The sequence below is a fragment of the Tenrec ecaudatus genome, chromosome 11 (assembly GCF_050624435.1).
Source record: "Tenrec ecaudatus isolate mTenEca1 chromosome 11, mTenEca1.hap1, whole genome shotgun sequence".
In the NCBI taxonomy this organism is placed as follows: domain Eukaryota; kingdom Metazoa; phylum Chordata; class Mammalia; order Afrosoricida; family Tenrecidae; genus Tenrec; species Tenrec ecaudatus.
In genome coordinates, this window is record NC_134540.1 from 10687461 (window position 1) to 10709694 (window position 22234).

Consider the following 22234-nt stretch of genomic DNA (forward strand, 5'->3'; position numbering starts at 1 on the left):
AAAGGAAAAGAGATGGGTCCAAGGTTTTTTATGGGCTTTGACTCTACTCTACTCTTGTATTTGACAGTTGCTGGCACGAACAGGCTGCCGAGGTTTCTGTACCTTGACCTTTTGAGACTCTCACTGGTGCCTTTTGGTTTTATGTAAGCTTTGTTTAGGCATCAGCTTCTCACACTGACTTCTAAAAGAAGTAGAAGCAAGTTATAGTCCAGATAGTGGTGTTTGTATAAACTTTAACAGTGTCTTTTTCATTAAATGTAGCCATCAGATACTGTGAGAGATGTCAGTTGATTAAACCCGATCGGGCGCACCACTGCTCAGCATGTGACATGTAAGTGCGACTCCCTCCTTTGCTACTGCATCCAGTGCTGGGGGCGGGGGCCAAAGGGGCCGTTTTGTCTAGCTAATGGCTAGCAAACACCTCCTTGCCCGTTCGCTGCTGTACACAGTGGACGGACGAACGGGACTGTTCTTACAGGCTAAGCTCCATACCCAGCTCTAACTACAACAGTTCCTGTACCAGCTGATAGATTCCCCTTCTGCTTTAAGTATGCGTCCTCTATGCCTGTGTTTACTATCAAATTGATGAGCGAGTGTAGTAACAACCTTGACAAAGGTAACTTTGTTTCCTGTGTTTAAAAGACCATGACACATTTGATGTTTTATTATTAATAACTTGAAATAAAACCTACTCGCTGCCATTGAGTCCCTTTTGACTCCTGGTAAGCGTACAGGATAGGGTAGAAGTGTCTCTGAGGGTGAAAGCGTCATCGTTCTCCTGCAGAAGGGCTGGCTGGGGGTTTCAAACTCGAGACTTCGCAATTCAGCAGCTCCCCCCATAACCCATATGCCACTAGGAAATGCAATGCAATTCAGATGATTCTGCCACCAGGGCTTCTCTTTTGTTTTGTTTGCTTTTAATTTTGACATGGAAAAGCTCACAAGTCAAACTGGACCGAGAGGAGGCTGCAGGCTCTTCTGCTCCAGGCCCTGAGAGAACAGGAGAAAACCACAGGGCAGCACTCAAATTCTGAAAAACTGGCCAGGCTTCCTGGACCGGTTGAGACTATTGGACTTCCTAAGCCCTGAGACTTTTTTCAACCTTGAACTGAAATGACAAGATTGATGTACACAAAAATGGGTTATTAGCGTGAGAACAGGGCTCTGCGGGGGGACAAAACAGCCATAAGAGACCAAAAGGTCAACGATGGCTTTTAAAGGAAAGATGAGATGGCAGGCGGGCAAGGAAACTAGAGTGATGGAAACAGAACAACTGGAATGCCATGAATGAGAACAGGAACTCATTGTGAGAAACAGAACTCGTGTCACTGATCAATTTGTGTTGGCATGGTCAGATGTGAACTTAATTGCCTGTATAAACTTTTCTCCCCCACACCAAACTTTATGAAATTTAAAAGGCTCAGAAAAATAAAATAAAAGCTTAGAAACCATCAAAATTAATTTCTTAAGAAATTACTTTCTGACACTTTCCCCACAAAATGTTTAACAAATCTAGGACTCGCCAGTGTAAGACATGACAAAATAATAATAAATTATAAATTATCAAGGGTTCCTGAGGGAGGGAGGGGGAGGGAATGAGAAGCTGATACCAAGGGCTTAAGTGGAGAGCAAATATTTTGAGAATGATGAGAGCAACGAATGTACAAATGTGCTTGACACAATTGATGTATGTATGGATTGTGATAAGACTTATATGAGCCCCAAACAAAATGATTTTTAAAAAAATAAACACTGCACAACAAATCTAGTTCTTGCGCACATGCGCATTTGAATGCCTGTGGGGTCAGGTGGAGAAGGAGAGAGCCCTGTTTGGGCGCCCCGGTTCGTCCTTGATGGTTTGTTAGACAAGTGACTTTCTTGTAGTCATTTGTTATTTCATTCGCGCTCCCCTCTGGTCCTAGTTCACACAGATAAAGAGGAGATGTACTTGAAGGGGAATATTTTCCCCCCTTTGATTCTGAATTACCTCAATTGTGTAAATTTCTATAAAGTGTGAGGGCAGAAACTACCTATAATCCCATCAGTGTTGCTGTTTGAACATTTATTGAGAATTTTGGTGTCATGGCCTGCACACAAACACACTCCCTTATCAGAAGCACCTGTGTTGCGTTGCATTTCCCTCGGCTCACCTGTAGGCTGGGAATGAGCTAGTGTACCAGATGCTGTGCCCCCAGCCGGACTTGGACACTCCTCTGTCATCTGACGTGGCCCTAGACAACTGGGCTGGGCTGTGGGGCATTTCTTGCATGTGAATTTCCTTGGAGAAATAGCAAAAATTACCTGTCACCTATTATTTACTGGGCTAGTTGTCTAAGATGTATTGTAAAAGGCAAAAAATGTAAGAACATTCTTAGGAACTTTTCCACAGAGTTTTTCTGATGTTTGTTTGTTTCTTAGATGTATTCTTAAGATGGATCATCACTGTCCTTGGTATGTACGAAAGGGGAGGTTGGGAATCATGTAAGGGGATGGAGACGAGGGAAGGAGACAATTTAGAATGGTTTTACCTAGTTTCCTAAATTTTGTACATATTTCTATGAAGTGCTTTTCTCCTCTGATGTCCTTAACCCAAATAGTAAATGATATATTGAAGAATAAACATTTTAAAAAACAAACCCACTGCATTGAGTTGCCAAATTCTTATGAGAATAGAAAATGCTTAATTTTGTCCCTTAGAGAATCTATTTCAAACACCAGTACGCAATTAAGGTATTGTTCCCATCCAACTGACCCATTGCCAAGTAGCAATGCTTATGTTTGCTGCTTTGTCTTATTTTTATAGTGTGATTTTCTTTGTCCTTCTAGGGTGAATAACTGTGTGGGATTTTCTAATTACAAATTTTTCCTGCTGTTTTTATTGTATTCCCTATTATATTGCCTTTTCGTGGCAACAACAGTTTTACAGTACTTTATAAAATTTTGGACGGTAAGTCTTTTGTTTGTTTGATTCCTTCTCTGTCTTATATCATATTCGAGACTTTTTAAGATCCTAGGTTCCTGAAGATTTATTTTATTCTTTATTACAAGAAAGTACTCCATTCTAATCTTACCACCCACCACTTAGAATTTATAATGGGTCGTAAAGCAGACAGGCCTAAAATGTACTTTCCTACATGTCAATTTGTAGATGAATATGAAGCAGGATCTAGTGAACTTCTCTCCTAGGGATCCAGATTGCTTCAGCGGTCCCCTAACAGTAGTTACAGCACTGAGTCAGTCAGAATTACTCCAACAGCCAATCTGCTTCCTGCCTCCGGAGCGTACCACAGTACCTCTCCCCCAACGTGATTAAGGACAATCCGAATCTCCATTGATAGGGGACTATTTGAACTAGGATATCTGCCCTTGAAGGAATGCTCTTCAACATTACGAAAGATGAGACTGCCTTTTTCTGAGAAATGATATGAGATGGTCTTTAAAATCCATTATTATGTGAACAGATAGGAATTTAAGGAGTGCGGGTACCATTTCTGTAGAAGGTCCTCGGCAAGTACATAGTGTGTGTGTCAAGAGAACAGGTGTTGCCCTGAGGAGTGAATTGCAATGAGAGAGAGACGTGTCTGTTTGGGGAGCTTCCTGTGTATGTTCTCGGCCTATTTCTCCCCCTTGGAGAGTCTTATCTGTATTAAGAGGTTGTATTATATTTAAAACACTCCTCTTAACTCCTGCTGTTGGAGTAGACAACGATTTCTTAAGTAGGACCAACCATGAAAGACTAAATATTCTCCCTCCGTAAAGCGACTGCACCTGGAGTGGAGTGAGCACGAGAGCAACGCAGGCCTTGGAGCACTGTGGTGAAACCCCAGTAAGAACTTGGGCTTGGAGCTCCTAGATGTTCTGAGCTGAGCATTGCTCCATCGCAGGATCACTGGGATGACCGAGTAGAAGGTAGACTGCAAAGGGGCCAGGGCTTTGCCCCACAGTAGTAACGAGTCATGGTGGGAAGACAGTGTCCGATCTAATCTTTAGAAACTATATATCAGAGCTTACTGTATATACTTGAGTATATATGGTACATTTTTTTAATCTATTTTCAAAAACATTTTTTTGGAAACAAGTCTTTGTTATAAATGCTTGGAAAGGAGCATATGTTTAAAGGGTATCGGAAATGTGCTTGAAGACCTTCGTGTTCTTCCCTGTTTTCTTTGAGCAACTCTTAGCTGCCCTTAGAGCGCCGCATGTGAGGGGTCCTTCAAAACCCAACGTGTGTTTGAAAGCTAGTGTTTGGATCCTCTTATTTAAGGCATTGGTTTCTTAATACATTGTCTTTATTTGCACAAGCTTTGCCGCAGGAAATCTACAGAAAATTGTCCCAAGGTAAAGTGCATTCTTGTCAATGACGTTCTTGTGATTTTCTTTAAATGATGACGTTTATGGTGACTATGCATAATACGAATTTACATCCTGAGATGGGCGGTCCAAGAATCCCTTGCTATGTTTTTTTTTTCCCCTTGCTATGTTTAAGAGGTATTTCAGCTGCTCTGGGAGAGAAGGAGAAAAATGAAGTCACTGAAATCCAGTGCAAAACACCTTGCTTTTAACTTGTACAGACTAAACTAGCAAGCCAGACAGCTTCATGTTCTGGGGCAATGGGCTGTTTGCCTGTACATTTTTCTGTGGCAAGCCAACCCTTCTAAGACGGTAGATGTTCGTTTCTTTTCGATGAGGTCCTTGCTTCTATGTAAGCACGCGTGGCCTTGAAAGAAGGAGTAAAAGGGAAGGCTTTTTTTTCAATCACTCATTCCATATGGTAAAGTTATTGCTCCAACTTGCTAATTACCTGCTGAGCTGTGTGGCAGTGGAGCAGGGTAAAGCAGAGGAGCAGAGCAGCCGAGGCGGGCACGACTGTTGCAACAGTGTATAGCAGACCGCCGTTAGAGAAGTACCACTCACTACCCCCAACCGAAAAGGCACCTGTATGTTTCTGGTTGGCAGCTACATAATAAAATATTTTCACAGGGACGAGGGGAAGCCTGCCCACATCCTAGATTTTGGGCAGAGGCGGAATAGCTGTGTAAATGTGAGAAGAAGGGAAAAAAAAGATGGTTGATCGCAAAACGCCATCGTGGTCTTTTTTCCTGAGACCATTCCTAAAGTTGTAAATAACCCAAGAGCAGTTTAGAGGATGACTTCTCCCAGCCTCTTAGTCTAGAGACCAGCTCTCGGCTTTGGGGTGCATGTCTACTGTATTACCCCCTATACTTGGCCTGTTTGGGGGGAGGCCCAACAATCTTTAGGAAGATAGAACAACAGGAACATAATTCAGAAGCTGACGATCTTTGAAATGAACTCGTTTTTGTTTTTTTTAATGAACTCGTTTTTTTCTCTTTCCCCAGAACGAGCTGTCGGATACACGTGCCAAATTCCATGTCCTCTTCCTCTTCTTTGTGTCTGCAATGTTCTTCATCAGCGTCCTGTCGCTCTTCAGCTACCACTGCTGGCTAGTAGGAAAAAACCGGACAACCATAGGTCAGTAGGCTGGGATAGCCCCAATGACTCGGGAAACTGACTGCAAGCAGGTGGGACCCCTGGAAAACAGTGATAATGAAGCGCTGAAAGCAGGGTCGGCAGCGCAAAGCCACCCTCCATCTGCTCGGTGGGAGAAAGATGAAGCTGCTGACCTGCCAAGACTTCTGAAGCCTGGAAACCTGAGAGGGTCATTCTGTGTTCCGATCGACTCCCTGGTCGTGGGTTTGCTTCTTTAGACAGGAACAGTGGGTGCATAACACAAAAGTCAATTATTTTGAAGAAAGTTGGGGAAATGAATTGAACTTTTTCTTTTTCTTCTGTAATGCATTTGTTGCAGATCAAAGTAGAGACCTGATTTGTTTTCTAAGTTTTATTAAATAAAACTTTGTGCCTTTATAGAATGCCTTCACCAAATCAATCTATGAAAAGTAGATTTACATTCCATACGCAGGTTCCTTCTCAGCTCCAAATAGGTTCAAATCCTAGTATGTCAACAAACACATCATATGCATTCATCTGTGTGTTGTGCTTTTCCCCTCCCACAGTTCATTACACAATTGGCGTCTCACTGCTATCAAGGCGATTCTGACTCAGAGATCAGGTGGGACAGGGTAGAGCTGCCCCTGGGGGTTTCCAAGACTGTGGCTCTGTATGGGAGTAGAAAGCCTCAACGCTCCCCTTCAGAGCGGCTGGTGGTTTGAAGATCAGTGTTTTTCACGTGCTTACTCACTCTATCTGGTATCATTTGTTATGAGACTTAAGTATTGTATGACTACTACTTTGAGAATTTATTTCTTGGTATATTTTTTTCCTCATTTGTAAGATAAAAATATAGAGGAAGAATTCTGTAAGGTATTACCATAAGTAATTATTGGAAAAACATTTTATGTACAAAGATAATGGTATTGTTCAAAGTGAATGATTGCCATAGAATCAGCTGTCCGTTATGTACATCTGCCAGGATTATTGGAAGGGTACACTTTTTAAAAATATAAAGGCCCTTTAAAGGAAATATTTAAGATAATTGTATATTTCATTTTTTATCTTAATTCATTCCTAAATCATGTAAATTATGAGAGCCTTCTAGCTTGGCCTTTCCTTCCTTGGTTTATGCTTCCACATCCTCTAGCTCCATCACACCTTCGCCTCTTCTTAGTCCAGATCAACTTCCTTGGACCATTACCTGATTTATATCCTCCTCAGAGAATGTCTTGAAAAAGGTAAAGTCCAGCCTCCAGACCCCTTACACCTGTGGTTCTCAACCTTCCTAAAGCTGAGACCCTTTAATACACTTCCTCATGTTATGGTGACACCCCCCCAACCATAAAATTATTTTCCTTGCTACTGTTATGAATCGGGTGACCCTTGTGAAAGGGTGGTTCAACCCCCAAAGGGTCGCGACGCACAGGTGAGAACCACTGCCCTACACCATCTAGAACCTAAGAGATTTCACAAATAAGTGGATTTTTTTTCTTTCCCAAACTGAGACATTTTCTCATGTGGCCTCAGCCAGTTGGTGCTGAGTAGTAGCCTGTTGCTTGAGATGAGCCTGAACCGTAATTTGCCACATTTCCTATGGCATCTGCCCGTGTGTCCTACCCACCCCTGTCAGGATTGGAGGGACGGAAAACCCCAGGTCTCTTTGAAAAGCCTTTGTCCAACTCGGTTGCTAGTGGCCAGAGTCAGAAATGCACTGGATAGCATAAGCTACTACTGAATGCACACAATGGCTGACATTATATAAAGACAACATTTCAGATTTCCCCAGACAGCACAGATCTCGACGTTGTGTAGTAGACTGATGTGTTCTGCCTGTGGTTGTTGCTAGATGCCATTGAGTCTCTTGTGTCCCATAGTGGACCTGTGCACAACAGGGCACAACACTGCCATCCTCCACCCACACAGTATTGACTGCACCTCTGTTTGCACCTCTCGCCCTTCTCCCATCTAGAAGGATGGCAAGTGCCTTCACCACAGCTTGACGGCACCCTCACATCTTCTGCTCCTAGGCTTTCTCCCGTTCTTTTGCCCAGATCCCCAGGGGCAGGAGGGCTGTTGAAAGCTACAGAAGGAAATCTCCTGGGCACAGAACTGGTTCCAACTGCAGGTTTCATTTAGGTCCTCTGATCAGATTCCTGGCAACACTTATTCCAGGCTTTCATCATTCTCCGGAATATTACCCATTTTGCGAGTCGCCTTTCCCAAAAGGATTAGATGCAGTCACAGGTGAACGCTCATCTTCTGACCTTTCCAGCCCACACAAACAGGCCTACGTTCCCTCTTTTTCTGTCTCATCACCCTCTCCAGTGCCCTGTTGCCTTAAAGCATGCTAAAATAGGTTCCAGTGTTTTAAACTGAAAGAATGAATACATTCTTGTGAAGCAGGTACCTTTTCCAAGCCCCGTTCTATTTCATGGGCAGCTAAATTGGACTAAAGAGTGGTTTTCATCACCGTCTGTGCCCTCTTCTCTGTCCTGCCCGCTGTTCACGATCAAGTGTTACCACCCCAGTATTGCACCTTCCCGACCAGCACCCCACAATTTAGACATATGAGGGCCTTCAAAAGTCCGTGGAAAAATGAAACGGAAAGATGATGGAATTTTCCACACACTCGTTGAAACCTCCCTCATGTGCCTATATTTAGACCAGTTGAGTCGTTCACCTCTGTGAAAGAATTGACCCAATGTGTAACTGACAATTTTGGCACGTAAGACATTTGTGAAAGTTTAGAAAAGATTGTTGTGAGACTGGCTTCTTCCATAGAAATTTTACCTACCGTATATACTCGCGTATAAGCCGACCCGAATATCAGCCGAGGCAAAAAACTGCATTTGGAATGTGCTGGAAAACTTGGCTTATACACAAGTATATATGGTAATTCATCTTTGGATACACAAAACCATCATCAGGTAAATAGTAGTTGACTTATAAATAATGACTTAAGTGAGGTTGGAATTTTGATGAAACACTTTTCCCAGCTAAGCTTTAGAACATTTCATCTTTTAACGGCTACAACTATATTGTTTTAAGTTACATTTTTTAATGAAAAATATAAAGTACAAAACTGGCATAGTCTGCCTCTCCTATAATGCTTAATCAGACTGATGTGGTTTGTTGGTTTGTCTAACGTAACAGAGTCCTTTCGGGCACCTACGTTTTCATATGGACCTGATGGAAATGGTTTCTCCCTTGGCTACAGTAAAAATTGGAGAGAAGTCTTTGGTGATGAAAAGAAATACTGGTTACTTCCAATACTTTCAAGGTAAAGGCTCAAGTTCGCATGCCAGAAATTATGTGATCTATGATAGTTTATTATCTGTGAAGATTCAGAGAATAATATGTAATCGCATTTTGGGGAGGCTACAAGAACAAAAACTCAGAATACCTTGATCAGATAGAAAAGATTGTATCCTTTTACATTGTTTAATTTTTTAATTAGAGTAGAGTTTGAGCTGTAAAATGTAAGGGAAAACAAAGATGACATTTTAAAAAAGCCATTCTCTTCCCCTTTAAAATTAAAGTAAGAAAATTTTTTTAAGAAAAAAAAACTAAAGTAAGTTGTTTACAGTGGAGAATGATAAGGAAGCCAAGTGTTACCAGGTTGATACAACCCCGCGTACGTGGCGGTAGAATGGTGCTCCCTGGGTCAGCCGGCCACCAGGCCTTTCTTGTGAGGTGCCTCCATGGACTCGAAGGTTCCAGCCTTTTCGGTTAGCAGCTGAATGCGCTGGCCATTTACCAGGGCCTCTAGGAGAATGTCAAGTGGCCTAGCATAACCATAATCGGGGTTCTTAAGGTCGCCTGGGGAGACAGAAGGAGGAGTTGACGAAATAATGGTTAACCTTTTGTCCAAATGTGATAACACCTATAAAACTCAAGACCCAAGGGGCTCAAAACAACCCTCAAGCATAAAGAAACAGGAAGGAAACCATGCAAGACACATCCTAGTTACACTGCATGAGACGAAGAGAAAGTCCTGAGCAGCCAGAAGGGGACAAACAAAAGACATGACATATACAGGCTCCAAGAGAGAAGTGATAGGAAATGTCTCATTGGGGAAGGAAAAAAACAACGCAAACCAGGAAATCGTGAAGCATCTTCTAGAATCACACACACACAATGACCTTCAACAACGAAGGCAAAATAAGGAAGGGAGAAAAGGGCACTTCAGTTAATAGAGAAAGAAAAACACGACAAATATGTCTCTTGAATATCTAATATTGTTCCCTTCTCCGTCGTGATTTTGGTATGGCCTAAGCTTTGAATTAAGGGGGGAAGAATTCAGTTGAGATAAAAATTGTACTGGTGGTTCTCAATTTAATAAACAGGGTCATTCCAATGGGTCTACAATAAATTGGTTCAGAGGGAAATAGAACACTTCATTTCAGAATTTATAACCGATACTTCTTATGGTATAAACCACTGATTAAGATCATGGTCTGGCCAACAGTGAAGTCCATGTCGTGTAGTGAAGGTCAGAATCCTGATGGCCCCCAGGCACAGGTGAGGTTCAGCTGGTGTTTGTCAGAAGAATTGAATATTTCTCACCTCTCTGTTGGGGTTCCCACCACCAACATCCTTGTAGCCGCAGCCCTAGCTTGATAAACAACAATGTTTTAAACAGGAAATCAAAAAATTAAACATCTCAGAGTGAACATTGAATTGCTGCAGCATTGTATGTAGTACCTACACCACCACTACCATCCCCAAAAACAAAACAAACAGTACAAAAACTGACGGCCATCCAGTGGATGCTGACTCATCGCCACCCTGCAGACAGGGTAGAACTGCCCTGTGAGCTCTGAGACTCACTTTTTCTGAGAGTAGAAAGCCTCACTCACCTTTGTCCCCTGGAGCAGCTGGTGGTTTTCAGCTGGGGGTGTTACAAATTGCAGCCCCACGTGTGACCACTACACACCCGCGCTCCTTTAATTAAAAGATAACTGATTGTTTGCCACAGACGTTGTGGTGCCCACTCCTATTACTAAAGATAACCCCACCCCCAAAAAAGGATGATTTTGTAAGTTGTAGCTCCCACCAACACAACCTACAGCAAGGACTCTCGGTAGCTATAGTCAGTCTTCTTTGACGTATGGGCTCAACACAGCATATCATGCACCTACAGGATCTTTGAAACTATGGTAAGTGTAAATTCTTGTGCTTTTCTGGAGTCATGGGCAAACAGTGTTTAACTGATAACCGAAGGGTTAGAGATTTGGGTCCCCCCGAACAAAGGCCTGACAGCCGACTGCACGCAAAGCAGCTGCTGAGAACCTGCTGGGCACACTTCCACTGACCCACGTGGAGTCACCAGGAGTCAGAATCACGTCACCAGCAATTTCATTGGAACTTAATCTCTCGTTTGCCCATCTGACTTGTATTTGTTCTGGTGCTGTGCCGAAGAGGCACAGCACAGTCAAGCTTCTGCGCTTACAGTTCAGACGCTGCTTAGGGCTATGCAGCTGTTCTCACCCCCTCTTCCCAGTCTTTCCTCCTGCATTAGCATAAACTACGCTTCCTGTTCCTCCCGATGCTGCTGCCAGTTTCCTTCCAGGCAGACAGTCGTTACCAGTCAAGCCAAACTATTTGGTTTTGAGAAGACTTCGGGGAATGTTTTTGGTTTGAATGTTTTTGGTTTAAGGTTTAAAGGTCATCTCAGGGATTCACCCAGTTACCATGGCTCCAGAAAGTAGAGTTTATGAGAGTTTGAAAATCTGTTCTGTGTTTCCCCCCTTTTGATCAGGGTTCAGCAGCAACCCACAGCTCACTAATGCACTGTTCATTTTTTTGTTGTTTTTTCTGTGTGTCACTTGGATAAAACCTGTGTACTTTAACCAGGGCTCATGTATTGTAAGGTTTTTCACTTTGCTTGGGGAACAGATATTTTTTAAAGAATATTTTCCCTAAATAGATGACTTCCATTAGTGTGATTTTTTTTTTTCTCGTACGTACCTTGTCTGAGTTTCATTCGGCTGCTTAACTTTGTGAGGTTATCATTTTCATCAGATTTGACTAATTCTTACCTATTTTAGCGTTGACTCTCCTCCCCCCCACCCCCTCGCCTCCCAGCCTGCTTTTTCTTTTCCTCCTCCCAGCTTTTCTGAGACTCCAATTACACATATGTTACATGACTTGATAGCCATTGGTACTCTGTCCCCAACTCCTGGCTTTTTTCTCTAGGGTATCTTCTGGTTGGGCAGTTTTTGTTGCTGTATTCTCAAGTTCACTGGCTTATTCTTCTGCAGTATCTATAACTTGTTGAGTCTATCCTATACATATATTAAACTTCAGATACGGTATTTTTTAGTTCTGGAAGTTTAATTCATTTCTTTCACTTTGCTCTGCATTACAGTCATTACATATACATATTCACGGACATATTTGTAATCACTCTTTAAAAGTTCCTATTCATTTCCATTGTCATTTCCACACCTCTTTCTATTGACTTTTCTCTCCTTTCTGTGTTACATTTTCCTGCTGCTGTGTTGTCTGGTGATTTTTGATTGACGGTTAGACATAGAGGGTATTAGTTGGCTGAACTCTCTGGATTTTGTTGTCCATAAAGATGTAGATTTTTTTGTTGTTGTTGCCAGACTGCTAAGTTGCTGGTGTTTTTGCCTGGTCCTTTTGAGGCCTGTTCTGGGCATGGTTGGGCTGAATCTAGAGTAGACTTTTCTCTGGGTGCCTGCAAGCACCAGATCTGCATGTCCAGTAAGGTGTGTCCGATTCAAGTGCCCACACTCCTGTAGGAGCTGTGTGCATTGTCCAGTTTAACTTCCTAGCTGTGTGTTTCCCCCATCCCCCCCATGATTTATAATCACAGCTGAGTATTTACCACAAGGCTTTCATGCCGAACTGCAGATTTCTGTAGTCCTCCCTCAGAGATCCAAACCAGCTCCGGCCATGCTCCTACCTCTGTCACCTCAATCCAGGAAGACTCCCTGTGCCTTGTCCTGGCTGAAAGCTGGGCCTCACTGGCTTGTTTCTCTTCTTTCAGAGCTGTCAGCCCTGTTCTGCCCATTTTGAAAACAATTGGTGATGTTCATCAACGGAAGTACAATTGTGCTGATGGAGAGATTGAGGGCCGAGAGGTTCTCTTCATTGCTCTCTCCCTCTTCTGAGAACAGTAGCTGGAGCATCAGAAACAGATTATATCTTTGTTGAAACCTTAAATACGTGGGGGAAGTACAACCAGACAGACATGGAGCTTTTCCCATGAATTTCAGTTCCAGACTCGAAGACTGGTCCCCAAATATTTGGTTACTTATATTTGAAGTAGTCTGGGCATCATCATCTTAATAGTGAGTCTGAGAATCCTCATCGTAAGCCACGGTTTGTCAGCACTTAAGTAAATTGCAGTGGAACAGGCAGCGCTTTCTGCCCCTGCACAGATTACAAGAGAAGAAAGCTTGTTTCTTGGGGGCAGCTAATACCCTAGATTAGAGGTCTTACAGACGGTTCCCCGAGATGACCCGAGGGTGGTTTGCCCCAGGCCTCTGGAAACCGGGTGTCAGCGTGGGCTGCTTTGCTTCCACTCCGTGTGCTGTGACATGTCTTACTCCTGTTTCTCCCGATGCAGTCTAGGGGATGGTTGCAGTTTTCCAACTCGTCTTGTGGGGTCGGATCCAGAACAAGCTTCCGTGACAAGCCAAAGCGAATTTGCCAGAAGGTGTGTTTCTTGTCATTAGGTGTTTTAGGATTTTAATATTCATTATAAAGCAAGCTGTGTGCACGTGATACATACATATTAGTGTAATAAATTCAATAGTAACTCTAGCCATCCTCAGTAGGGAGATTCTCTGTACCTTTTCTGTTAACTAAGGGCTGATAGTTTATGTGCTTATGTTTTGTCTTCCAAACCAAAACGCTTCTAAGAGAAGGGAAAAAAAGACTTGCTACTGAGAGATCACTAGCCCGGAACAGTCGCTTGGAGCTGGAATTCTCTGGGCTGTGTGGGAAGCACTCCGGTCTGAATATGCTGCACTCACTGCCTAGACTGGGTTCTGCCCACTGTGTTGTTGTTGTTTTCCCAAGAAATTAGTCATTTTACTATTTACGGCTGCTGTCCATGTGACAGACTGACTTTTAACTGCAGTGGTGAGACACTTTTAATGAGGAGTAAAAGTACAATTCTAAATCTTTGCCTCTTTAGCTCCTCATAGTGGACAGTTTTTATAGACCTTTCTTGGCAAGCATGCGGTTTCAGAGTCAGAGTTAGGCCATTGGAAATGAAACTTTAAAGATGCTAGAGAGACTAGGATCAAAATTTAACTATTGAAAAGGCAGCTTCCATCATAAATCTTATGATGGTATCAGGGGTGAGGGGCGGATTGTAAAGTCCACAATAGCCTATTCTTAGTGGACGAGCCTGGGACCCAGAACCCGGAAGTCTTAGATAGTCAAGCTCTGAGCCTTAGTTTCTGCCTCTGTAAGTGAGACAGACCTCCATCCTGGGATGTTTGAGGGATCAAGGTCATGTTCAGAAAGCACTGGGTGCAGGGTCTAGCTCAGGAGAGAGGCAACACAAGTGTTAATTCCCCCTTCCTCCTTGGTTTCCCCCCTCTGTTCTCACCCTCCCCAGATCTATTAGCTAGTGAAATAAGTCTACACGAAATCACTCAATCATTTTTTCCCCTTAGATCTAAACTGCAGAGGTAGAAAGCAGAAAACTTGGGAAATGACAGGTAATTTTTTTGTACTGGCCACAGACATAGATCCTCACCTGTCCTCCTACCTCCCGGCTCTTAATTAACACGTTAAAAGCATTTCAGACTGGCCTTGGAAGCTTTTTTTTTTTTCCTTTTCTTTTGTCTAATTGTTTTCCCTGGCATTGCTAGAGTACAGATCCTTGGGTCAAGAGAGAAATCCAGTGAGTTGGGGGATGGTCGGGGGTGCATTTTTCTTTGGAAGGTTTTTTTTCCCCCAGAGTACTAAGATCCTATAAGTTGCCCTCACATATTTAGGAAGAGTACTAATTTGCTGCTTATTAATTTATTAAGTATCCTGAGTCAAGCATTAAGCTATTTATAAAATTATTTGCTCCTCTTTTCAGTATTGGCTCAAATCCACCCTTCCCTATCAAACCGCTTAGTGAATCAAAAAACCGATTGTTGGATAGTGAATCTCAATGGACGGAAAATGGATCTGATGAAGGGGCTGTCCGAGCAGGTAAGCTTCTCACCTCAAAGCCAGGCTGTAACTGATGAGATGGGAAATTCCCCGACTTCATAAATGTGGGAAAGTAACTTGATAGTCTTCATGCAGGGGCTGTTAATGCGTATCGCTTTTGGAGGAAGAAAGGGTAGTAGCTGTTGCTTCTTTTCATCCAAGGGGAGGGAAGGAGGGAGGGAGGGAGAGAGAGAGAGAGAGAGAGTGTTATTCAGTCCCACACTTTTTACCTCAAATATACACTAACTCGTGTGGAACAAGATTACTCTTAAGTTGGAACTAGTTTTTGAAAGGTGTAGTAAGAATTCTTTGCTGCCTTAATCTTTAAAAAAAATTCCCTGATGATGTTTGAACCTTAATGACTGTTATCACTCCGTGCATAGTGGGTGTGGTGTAGAATCACTGTCACGGCAGAAATGGGCCTTTGAGTCAGGCCTCGCTTTGCAGTAGAGGCTAGCCAAGTCCTGGTGCTCGGAGTGTCAAGAGGCATCTAATGCTACTCAGAGTAATCAATGTGCCATCGTCTCCCTGCACTGTAGGAAGTGGGGGACAGAATGCTCAAGTTGTCCTGCCAATCCAGAGAAATACCCTAGAACTTAGTGTGAGAATTGCTACGTTTTTATTTTTCTTAACATTTTAGCAGCCTTTGAAACATTCGTTTACATTGATTTCGTCATGCTGTCTCAGGGTCACCTGTCCCCTTCTGTAAGGTCAACGGGTAACGAGCTTCTGAACCCTTGCCACCTGGTCTCTTTAGCCAGAGCAAGAGTGAGAGCAGGCTCTGGTCTGTGACGGCTACTGTGTGTCCTTCTGAGCCCTACAGGAAGACAAATGCTTGGTGGGCAGCCACCTTTTTAATACTATATAATAAGCAACTTTTGCCATCATAGCAAATTTTAGCACTGAACCGGAAACTAATGCGTATTTTGTTTTATTTTGGTCACTTCACATATAATTATGTACTTACAGGGACAACTAACCACGTCACAGTGGCAGTAGAAAATTGAGTACCTCTTGTTCATAACTAACCATGTGACTAACAGCAAGGTAAGATCGTATAAAGATCATTTTCTTGGCCAAATCCCATTCATTTGCATGTCTGATAATCTTTTTATAAATAATTGGATTTTCCTTTTAATGGTTTCAACAAAATGAGTTGAGCAGACACCAGAGGATACAGTAACATTGGCATCTACTTAAATGCTATTTTTCTTAACACTCCTACCACAATTTCAGTAGCTATTTGCTGGGATATTAGGAAAGAAACAGACCTGGTAGTGCCACAAGTTAAGTGTTGGACTACTAACTGCAAGATCAGTGGTTCACACCCACCAGCTGCTTCTCCAGAGAAGGATGAGGCTCTCTGCCTCTGTGAAGATTCAGAGTCGGAAGCCCTGTAAGGGCAGTTCTACTCTGTTATACAGGGCTGCCCTGGAACAGAGTGGACTTGAGAACAGTAGGTTTGATTTTGCTGATGTTGGTTGGTTGGTTGGTTTTAATGAAGAAAGCAGCAAAAATTGTCAGTTTATGTGGGCAACAAGCCTTTCCCATGTAGGCAGTCTTATTAGTCAATTCAAGAAGTGACTTTTATTCAGTGTTAAGAAATTTGATCCAGAGTAGAATGATGAAAATTATAGACTGAAGAGTGCACCTCATGATGAACCTATAGGGCAGACTAAAACTAACTGGTCCCTAAAATCTTTTCAGGAGCAGCCAGCCTCCTCTTCCTCCTGGAAAACTACTGGTGGGTTTGAACTGCTGACCTGGCAGTTAGCAGCCCAGCACATAAGCAACTGCATCACCAGATTCCATTGGTTCCTCTAGCTGGGTGCACTGACGAGTTGTTCTTTGTATGCTCAGACACAGGAAATGAGCTTAAAGAACCATTTTTTAAAATCCAGAGCGAGAATGAGAAGTGATTTACAAGCTGTAGAATACACCATGAAGGTGACACTGAGGTTGAACTGTGAGGATGTAGTGTTTGCTCCCTTCAGGTAAAAGGGGAAACAAAAATTAAGGCAGGCACTAAGCTAAATAGCCTATCACCAGCTAAGCTATTTGCGGTTTTGACTTAGTGTTCACTAGTCACTGGCTTGCTTCTTAACAATTAACCAACTTGGGCTCCCCAGGTGTAGACAGTGTGCGTCTGTTATCTGTTGCTGCGCGTCAGTTCATTTCACAACTAGGAGAGCATCTCCTTCCTTGCTCGTGTGGGTTGGCAGGATTCAGTTCCTTGAATCCCATGTGCGTTCCGGGCTCACTGGGGTCAGGAGTTGGCATCTGAGGAAGCTGCACCAGGCTGGTGCGTCTGACGTGCTACAGAGGGCGTGGCTGGTGCTGGGCCTGCCTCCTCCCTCCCTCAGATGATGCCCTAGCCCCAGATGGGAGAGGGCAGTAGTGATTGTGCAGAGGGGAGAAGGCCACTGCTGGCCCTTAGATAGTGCTTACTAAAATCTCATTACATTACTTACAGGGCCGAACCTACAAAAGCGTCCTGTCTGACCGGCCTTAGCCCTTTACTGTGTCTCAGCAAGAGAGATGAAATAAAGTGTTAACCAACAATGCTTTTTTTAAAACAGGTTTATGGAAGTCCATATGAACTGATACTTTTCCGTTTTATTTGGAAGAAAAATGATCAATGGGATGAAGTGAAGTCCAGCAGAAGATATATTTTTTACAGAACAGGAAGCCTTTGTACAGTCTGCTGTCTCCACAGACGCACCCCTCCAGGACGATGCCTTAATCTCATGTGTCCATCAGTGCAGCTGTGACTTCAGGCCACAAAACTGGCTGCGTTTTACTTGGCAAATAACACCTTTATGAGATGCCGTAACACGAGCTGTCGGATCACATGATTAACACATGTAGTTTGTGGGGTGCCTGAGCTGCAGTCTTAAGAGTGGGTTCCAGCCATGCTTTCACTCCAACAACACAAGCTAAAAACTTACCTGAGTCTGCCTAGGATCCCGTGGTGACTGAAAGTAGATAATCACCATCCAAATTATTGCTGCCTAGACTGTATAAGGAAAATGGAAAAACTGCTTTTTTAAAAAATTGGATGTCCAATTTATAATTACTGTTTCATACTTTAAATAATTTCTAATTTTTTAAATTGTTGGCTATAAAATAACATTCAGAGGGTCTCAGATCCCTAAGTATAATCATTTAAATCATAGAGCACATTTGTATAGTTCACTAAAGACTGAGTTATAATCATGTGTACAAATATATAGCTTATATGCCCAAGGCTTAAGGGGAACTTGGCAGTCTTAAGAAATATTTGGGGTTTTCATTGCCTTTCTTTTTTGTTTTGTTGCTATTGAATGTGCAAGTCTATGTTCTACAGAGATTGACGCAATTGGGGTAGATGGACGTGTCTAGAAGGAGATAAAAGATGAAGATAGGCAGGATATTATAAGCTGTTCACAAAAGACATTTTCATTAAGGTATTTAGGATGTCTTTCAAATTTTAATTAAGGTAATTCCTGAAAATTATTTTGAAAGTTTTACACTAAGCTTTTAATAGCATAAATGTTGGTCTAAAGTACAATTGGAACCATGGAAAAGAAATCCGGATACCCTGAGTTGTCATTCACCATTCTCCTTAGTCCCTATAAAATGATTTCTCTTAAATGCAGAATTTTAATTCTGATTTCCCTGAAAGCAACCCCTTCCTGCCTAGATAACCCCTCCTGTTAAAACCCAATCTGAACCAGAGGAATGACTGCAGTGATTCTGCAGAGGAGCAGTGTCGTTTCAGAGACACCCTACAGGGCTTTATACGGTTTATTCAAACACAGTCCGAGAAGACTGCTTCCAACAGATTAGAAACCTTAACCAGCATGTCGATAAGCATCTAAGGCTTGCCTGACCTAAAAAATTAGGGGAGGGGGAAGCCTGTCCATAACTGGATGACATCTAATGTTCTATCATTCTTTCCAAGGTAGCAACTTTTCATTCAACAAATATTTGGGGAGTATCTTCTAAATGCCAAATAATATAGACAGCATAATAGCTAATTCCTGATAACATCAGTTTTTCTAGCTAACTATGCCTAGTTTACAATTTATAGAGCTTATCTAATTACATTGGCTAAAAAATTAGATTTTAAAAGAAAATAACTTTTTGCCCTTTGACCCAAAGGAATGAACTTCGTAGCTTTGGAATACTACCTTTATTATAACTCTAGTCATGTTAACCTTGATTCTAGGAAACTTACGTGTAGGATATTTACAAGGTGTCAATTACCAACAAAGACATTACTTCCGTTTGTTCGTTTCCCTTGGAAACAGTAGATATTTAGGCTTACTTGATCACTATCAGGAAACTCCCCGGGACTCTGTTTCTACCTTTAGTTAAAAGGCTTTGCACGCACTTGATTAAAATCCCAGGAATATCATTCCCCATTCTTGTAGTATTGTTAATACTTCGCAGTTCTTCTCATGCCTATTATTTCACTTCATCTCCAAAAACATAGTAGACACTTCTTTAAGCATTCTTATTTCAAGCCTTTTGTTCAAACTCCTTTAGATTTTCATTTATGGCCAACCTTTTGCTAAGTTCCAGTACTTGGCTACATTTGTTGGTGCATATTCATGCCCGTTCAGGAAGGGGCCGTTACAGGTAGTAGGGGAATCAAAGGAAAGGCTGCTTCTTTGGTATTTCAATTGATGCGAATTATTGACACCAACTGCTTGGGGAGAAAAACTCAAAATGAAGTCCTGTCAAAGTTTATAAGTACTATCCTTTGTCCTTCAAGCATGTAAACATTTGTGACACCATTTAAGGGCAAGAAATTGAACTTCAGGTCTTGCCATTAAAAACAAATTTGGAGACTCGGTTTACATGGGCATGAATGTGCCCAAGTATTCCATACTCGAGGCATCTAACCAGTGTTACTATGCCAAACCAAAGAGCAGCTACCGTATACTAGATATTCAAATGAACAGGTTTACAGCTTTTTTCATCTTTACATAATGGATGACTTTAAAACAAATATTTTTACATATGTAGTGGTTCTGATCTAATTGTGTCATAAGTATAGTTAAAATCAAATATGCAACATTTACTTGAATTTTGTTTCTACTAGAAGTCAGATTTTGACTACGTTTACAAGATTAAAGTACCAGAATTGGAGCTTTCCACGCAGTCGTCTGTGAAGTGTATATGGAGGGCTTGCCGGTAATTCAGTCGGCAGTGGTTTACAAACACGCCCAGCTTACATTTTGTTCCCAGACTGGCACTGCTGCCAACGGGAGGTATTTTATAACCAATCTGTTATGAAATAATTAATCCTATTTTTGCATTTCAGCCAAAATAAAGTCCATACCTAATAATCTACTAGGTACAGCTATTATATAAACCTGAAATCCCATGTTTCTTACATTAACAATATTTTCCAATTTACCTTAAAAATACAATATAGATTCAGAAAGATCCATATTTTTCTAATGCCTTCATTTTATATTATTTTGTTGGGCTGAATAAGGAAGCAAGAAATTGTATTTGTATTAAAAGATTAAGAAAGCAAATGGGTTGAGTTTACTATATTTGTATGATTGCAGTTGAGCCTATGCCCATTTTAAAAGAAAAGATGGTAACTATTTTAACGTGATCTTTAATATGCCTTTATATAAACAAATTTGAAATAGTTTACTTTGGCTGGCTCTACTTAGTGCCATGAAGCATGTTCTTTCTCATACACATAACCCTGGACCATGACTTCAAGTTGACTCTTTGCTTTGTCTTTTGGATAGCCTGGCCTACCCTACATTAACATGAAAGCAGATCATTTTGAAATATTTGTTTCAAAAGTCATAATTATTTTAATAAAGAAATAAAAACGAATCCCCATGTTTGAGTCTTTTGTTGTCAAGGAGTATTTGCCAAGTGAGAGGCTAACTGAATTCTGATCGACTTGAAAATCAAATCAAGTAGGTCATTGCAAGAGGTACCGTGGGGTAACCACTAAGATAGGCATGATTTGTGTGCGTGAAAATGGCTTGATCAAATTTGGGTATGTTAGAAAGGGGCGCAACATAGCTTTGACTGAACACAATGTAATTTTCATTTTGGAAATTGCTGTAACTATCAAAAGCCAAAACTCACTGCCATCAAATCATTTCCAACTTTTAATGACTCTACTGACAAGGCAGAACTGCTCCTGTGGATTTGGAGACTAAGTCTACAGGAATAGAAAGCCTGGTATTCCTCCGTGGAGGAAGTTAGCAGCAGTCCAACATGTAACTGTGCCACTAGGGCTCCTACCTTCTTCCTGCCTTCCATCAATTCCAACTCCGTGCCGAAAGCTGCTTGGTCAACCAAATATCTCATGGGAGCTGGCTTTTGGGTTTGGAGGTTTAGGGTTATGAGGTCATGGGGCATCCCAGTTGATTACTGTTAATAACATGTCTAGTGCACCTATCTTCCAGTAGGTTGCAGTGTTGGGTCTCAAAGGCCTGCACGCAGCCTTTCTTCATCTGGAACCACAGAGCGGAAGAGAAGGATGTAAACCGACACTAACTTACAGAGCATCGGGGTCATAGATTCGAGTTGGACTGCTAACCAGAGCAGTTTGAACCTACCAGCTGCTCCCAGAGAGATTTACAGCCTTGGAAACCCACGGGCAGTTCTCTGTACTAAAGGGGCACAATGAGTAGGACTGAATTTGTTGGCAGTATTAACTTACATAATTATTCTTAACAGAAGGTAGATACACTTGCACTGTATGATTAAAAAAATCAAGTATCTTGAAGCACAGAACCCAAACCTTGATTTATTACATTTTCATTCAAAATATGCTTTGTCACACCAAGGTCATCTCCAGTATCTCATTGCCTTGAAAAGGTCTAAAAATACCACTACGGTAGTTTCGATGCAGATTACTCGGTTTTTGTAAGAAAAGTCAAACTGGTCGATCACTTCCCATTTTTCTGGAGTCCGCTCATGTCCGTGATGGGGTGAAGAGAGACAGCCTTGCCCTCTGTGTAACACCGAAGGGTGGACACTCGAACTTAGGACCATTTCTTGGTGACATTGAGATGGTCGAGATGGTCGGCTACAAACCGGTGGGGAGGGAATTTGGAAGTGCTGGCCGCCTTGATGGCCTCGAAGGCCTGGGCCCTGCGGACGGCGGCGTGGCCGAACTCTTGTTCGGCGGTGAGGTAGGGCATGCTCAGCCAGTAGTGGTTCTCCGCTTCGATCTCCAGGCGGCGGATCATATTCTCCTTGGACAAGCGGGACACGTACCGCGGCCGCCGGTGCTTCCCGATCCACATCTTTCCGGGAATGCGATTGCGGAGGAGGAAGGCGGTCAGGAACATGGTGGCTGCAAAGAAGGGGCAGAAACCGGACCTGAGGGAAGAAAGGCGGGGCGCGCGAACCCGGCTCACACAACACACCCGTCCCGGGAACGCGCACGGGCCCCCCAAAACAACCAGCTAAGGCCGACAGGCGACGGAGACGCCCCTCCGCCCGGGGCCGGCGAACTCACCAGCACGCTCCGCTGGGCGCCTGGAGCTGCGCCGGAAGCCAGCGGACGCCCGGCGGAAGTGCGCCCGCCACGTCGCGCGAGAGT

At 42.6% G+C, this 22234-nt stretch overlaps 2 protein-coding genes across 4 annotated transcripts in view; one reads left to right on the forward strand and one right to left on the reverse strand.

Annotated features, from left to right (window-relative positions):
• ZDHHC20 (zDHHC palmitoyltransferase 20) overlaps window positions 1-20505 on the forward strand; it is a 61670-nt gene extending 41165 nt beyond the window's left edge. The window contains exons 5-13 of one of the 2 annotated variants that reach the window (XM_075562829.1): window positions 262-331; window positions 2419-2451; window positions 2827-2947; window positions 5358-5490; window positions 8626-8752; window positions 13070-13159; window positions 14543-14658; window positions 15628-15705; window positions 17238-20505. In XM_075562829.1, coding sequence (XP_075418944.1) covers window positions 262-331; window positions 2419-2451; window positions 2827-2947; window positions 5358-5490; window positions 8626-8752; window positions 13070-13159; window positions 14543-14658; window positions 15628-15665 — 728 coding nt within the window. In that variant the 3' untranslated portion in view covers window positions 15666-15705; window positions 17238-20505. The remainder of the gene's footprint in view (window positions 1-261; window positions 332-2418; window positions 2452-2826; window positions 2948-5357; window positions 5491-8625; window positions 8753-13069; window positions 13160-14542; window positions 14659-15627; window positions 15706-17237) is intronic. The other variant, XM_075562830.1, reaches the window with a different exon arrangement.
• A 902-nt stretch (window positions 20506-21407) lies between these two features.
• On the reverse strand, window positions 21408-22226 carry MRPL57 (mitochondrial ribosomal protein L57). Of its 2 annotated transcripts, none has more exons than XM_075562832.1 (2): window positions 22151-22226; window positions 21408-22011 (listed from the first exon to the last, which is right to left on the reverse strand). In XM_075562832.1, the coding sequence occupies exon 2, from the start codon at window positions 21978-21980 to the stop codon at window positions 21672-21674; it is 309 nt and encodes a 102-aa protein (XP_075418947.1). In that variant the 5' UTR covers window positions 21981-22011; window positions 22151-22226; the 3' UTR covers window positions 21408-21671. The 2 variants fall into 2 exon arrangements, with proteins under 2 accessions (XP_075418947.1, XP_075418946.1); XM_075562831.1 differs by having other exon boundaries at window positions 21408-21985; window positions 22151-22203.
• Between the last annotated feature and the right edge of the window lie 8 nt (window positions 22227-22234).

Bases quoted from the DNA above. Each gene is read 5' to 3' on its own strand.
- MRPL57 (XM_075562832.1), bottom strand. From the start codon at position 21,980: ATGTTCCTGACCGCCTTCCTCCTCCGCAATCGCATTCCCGGAAAGATG.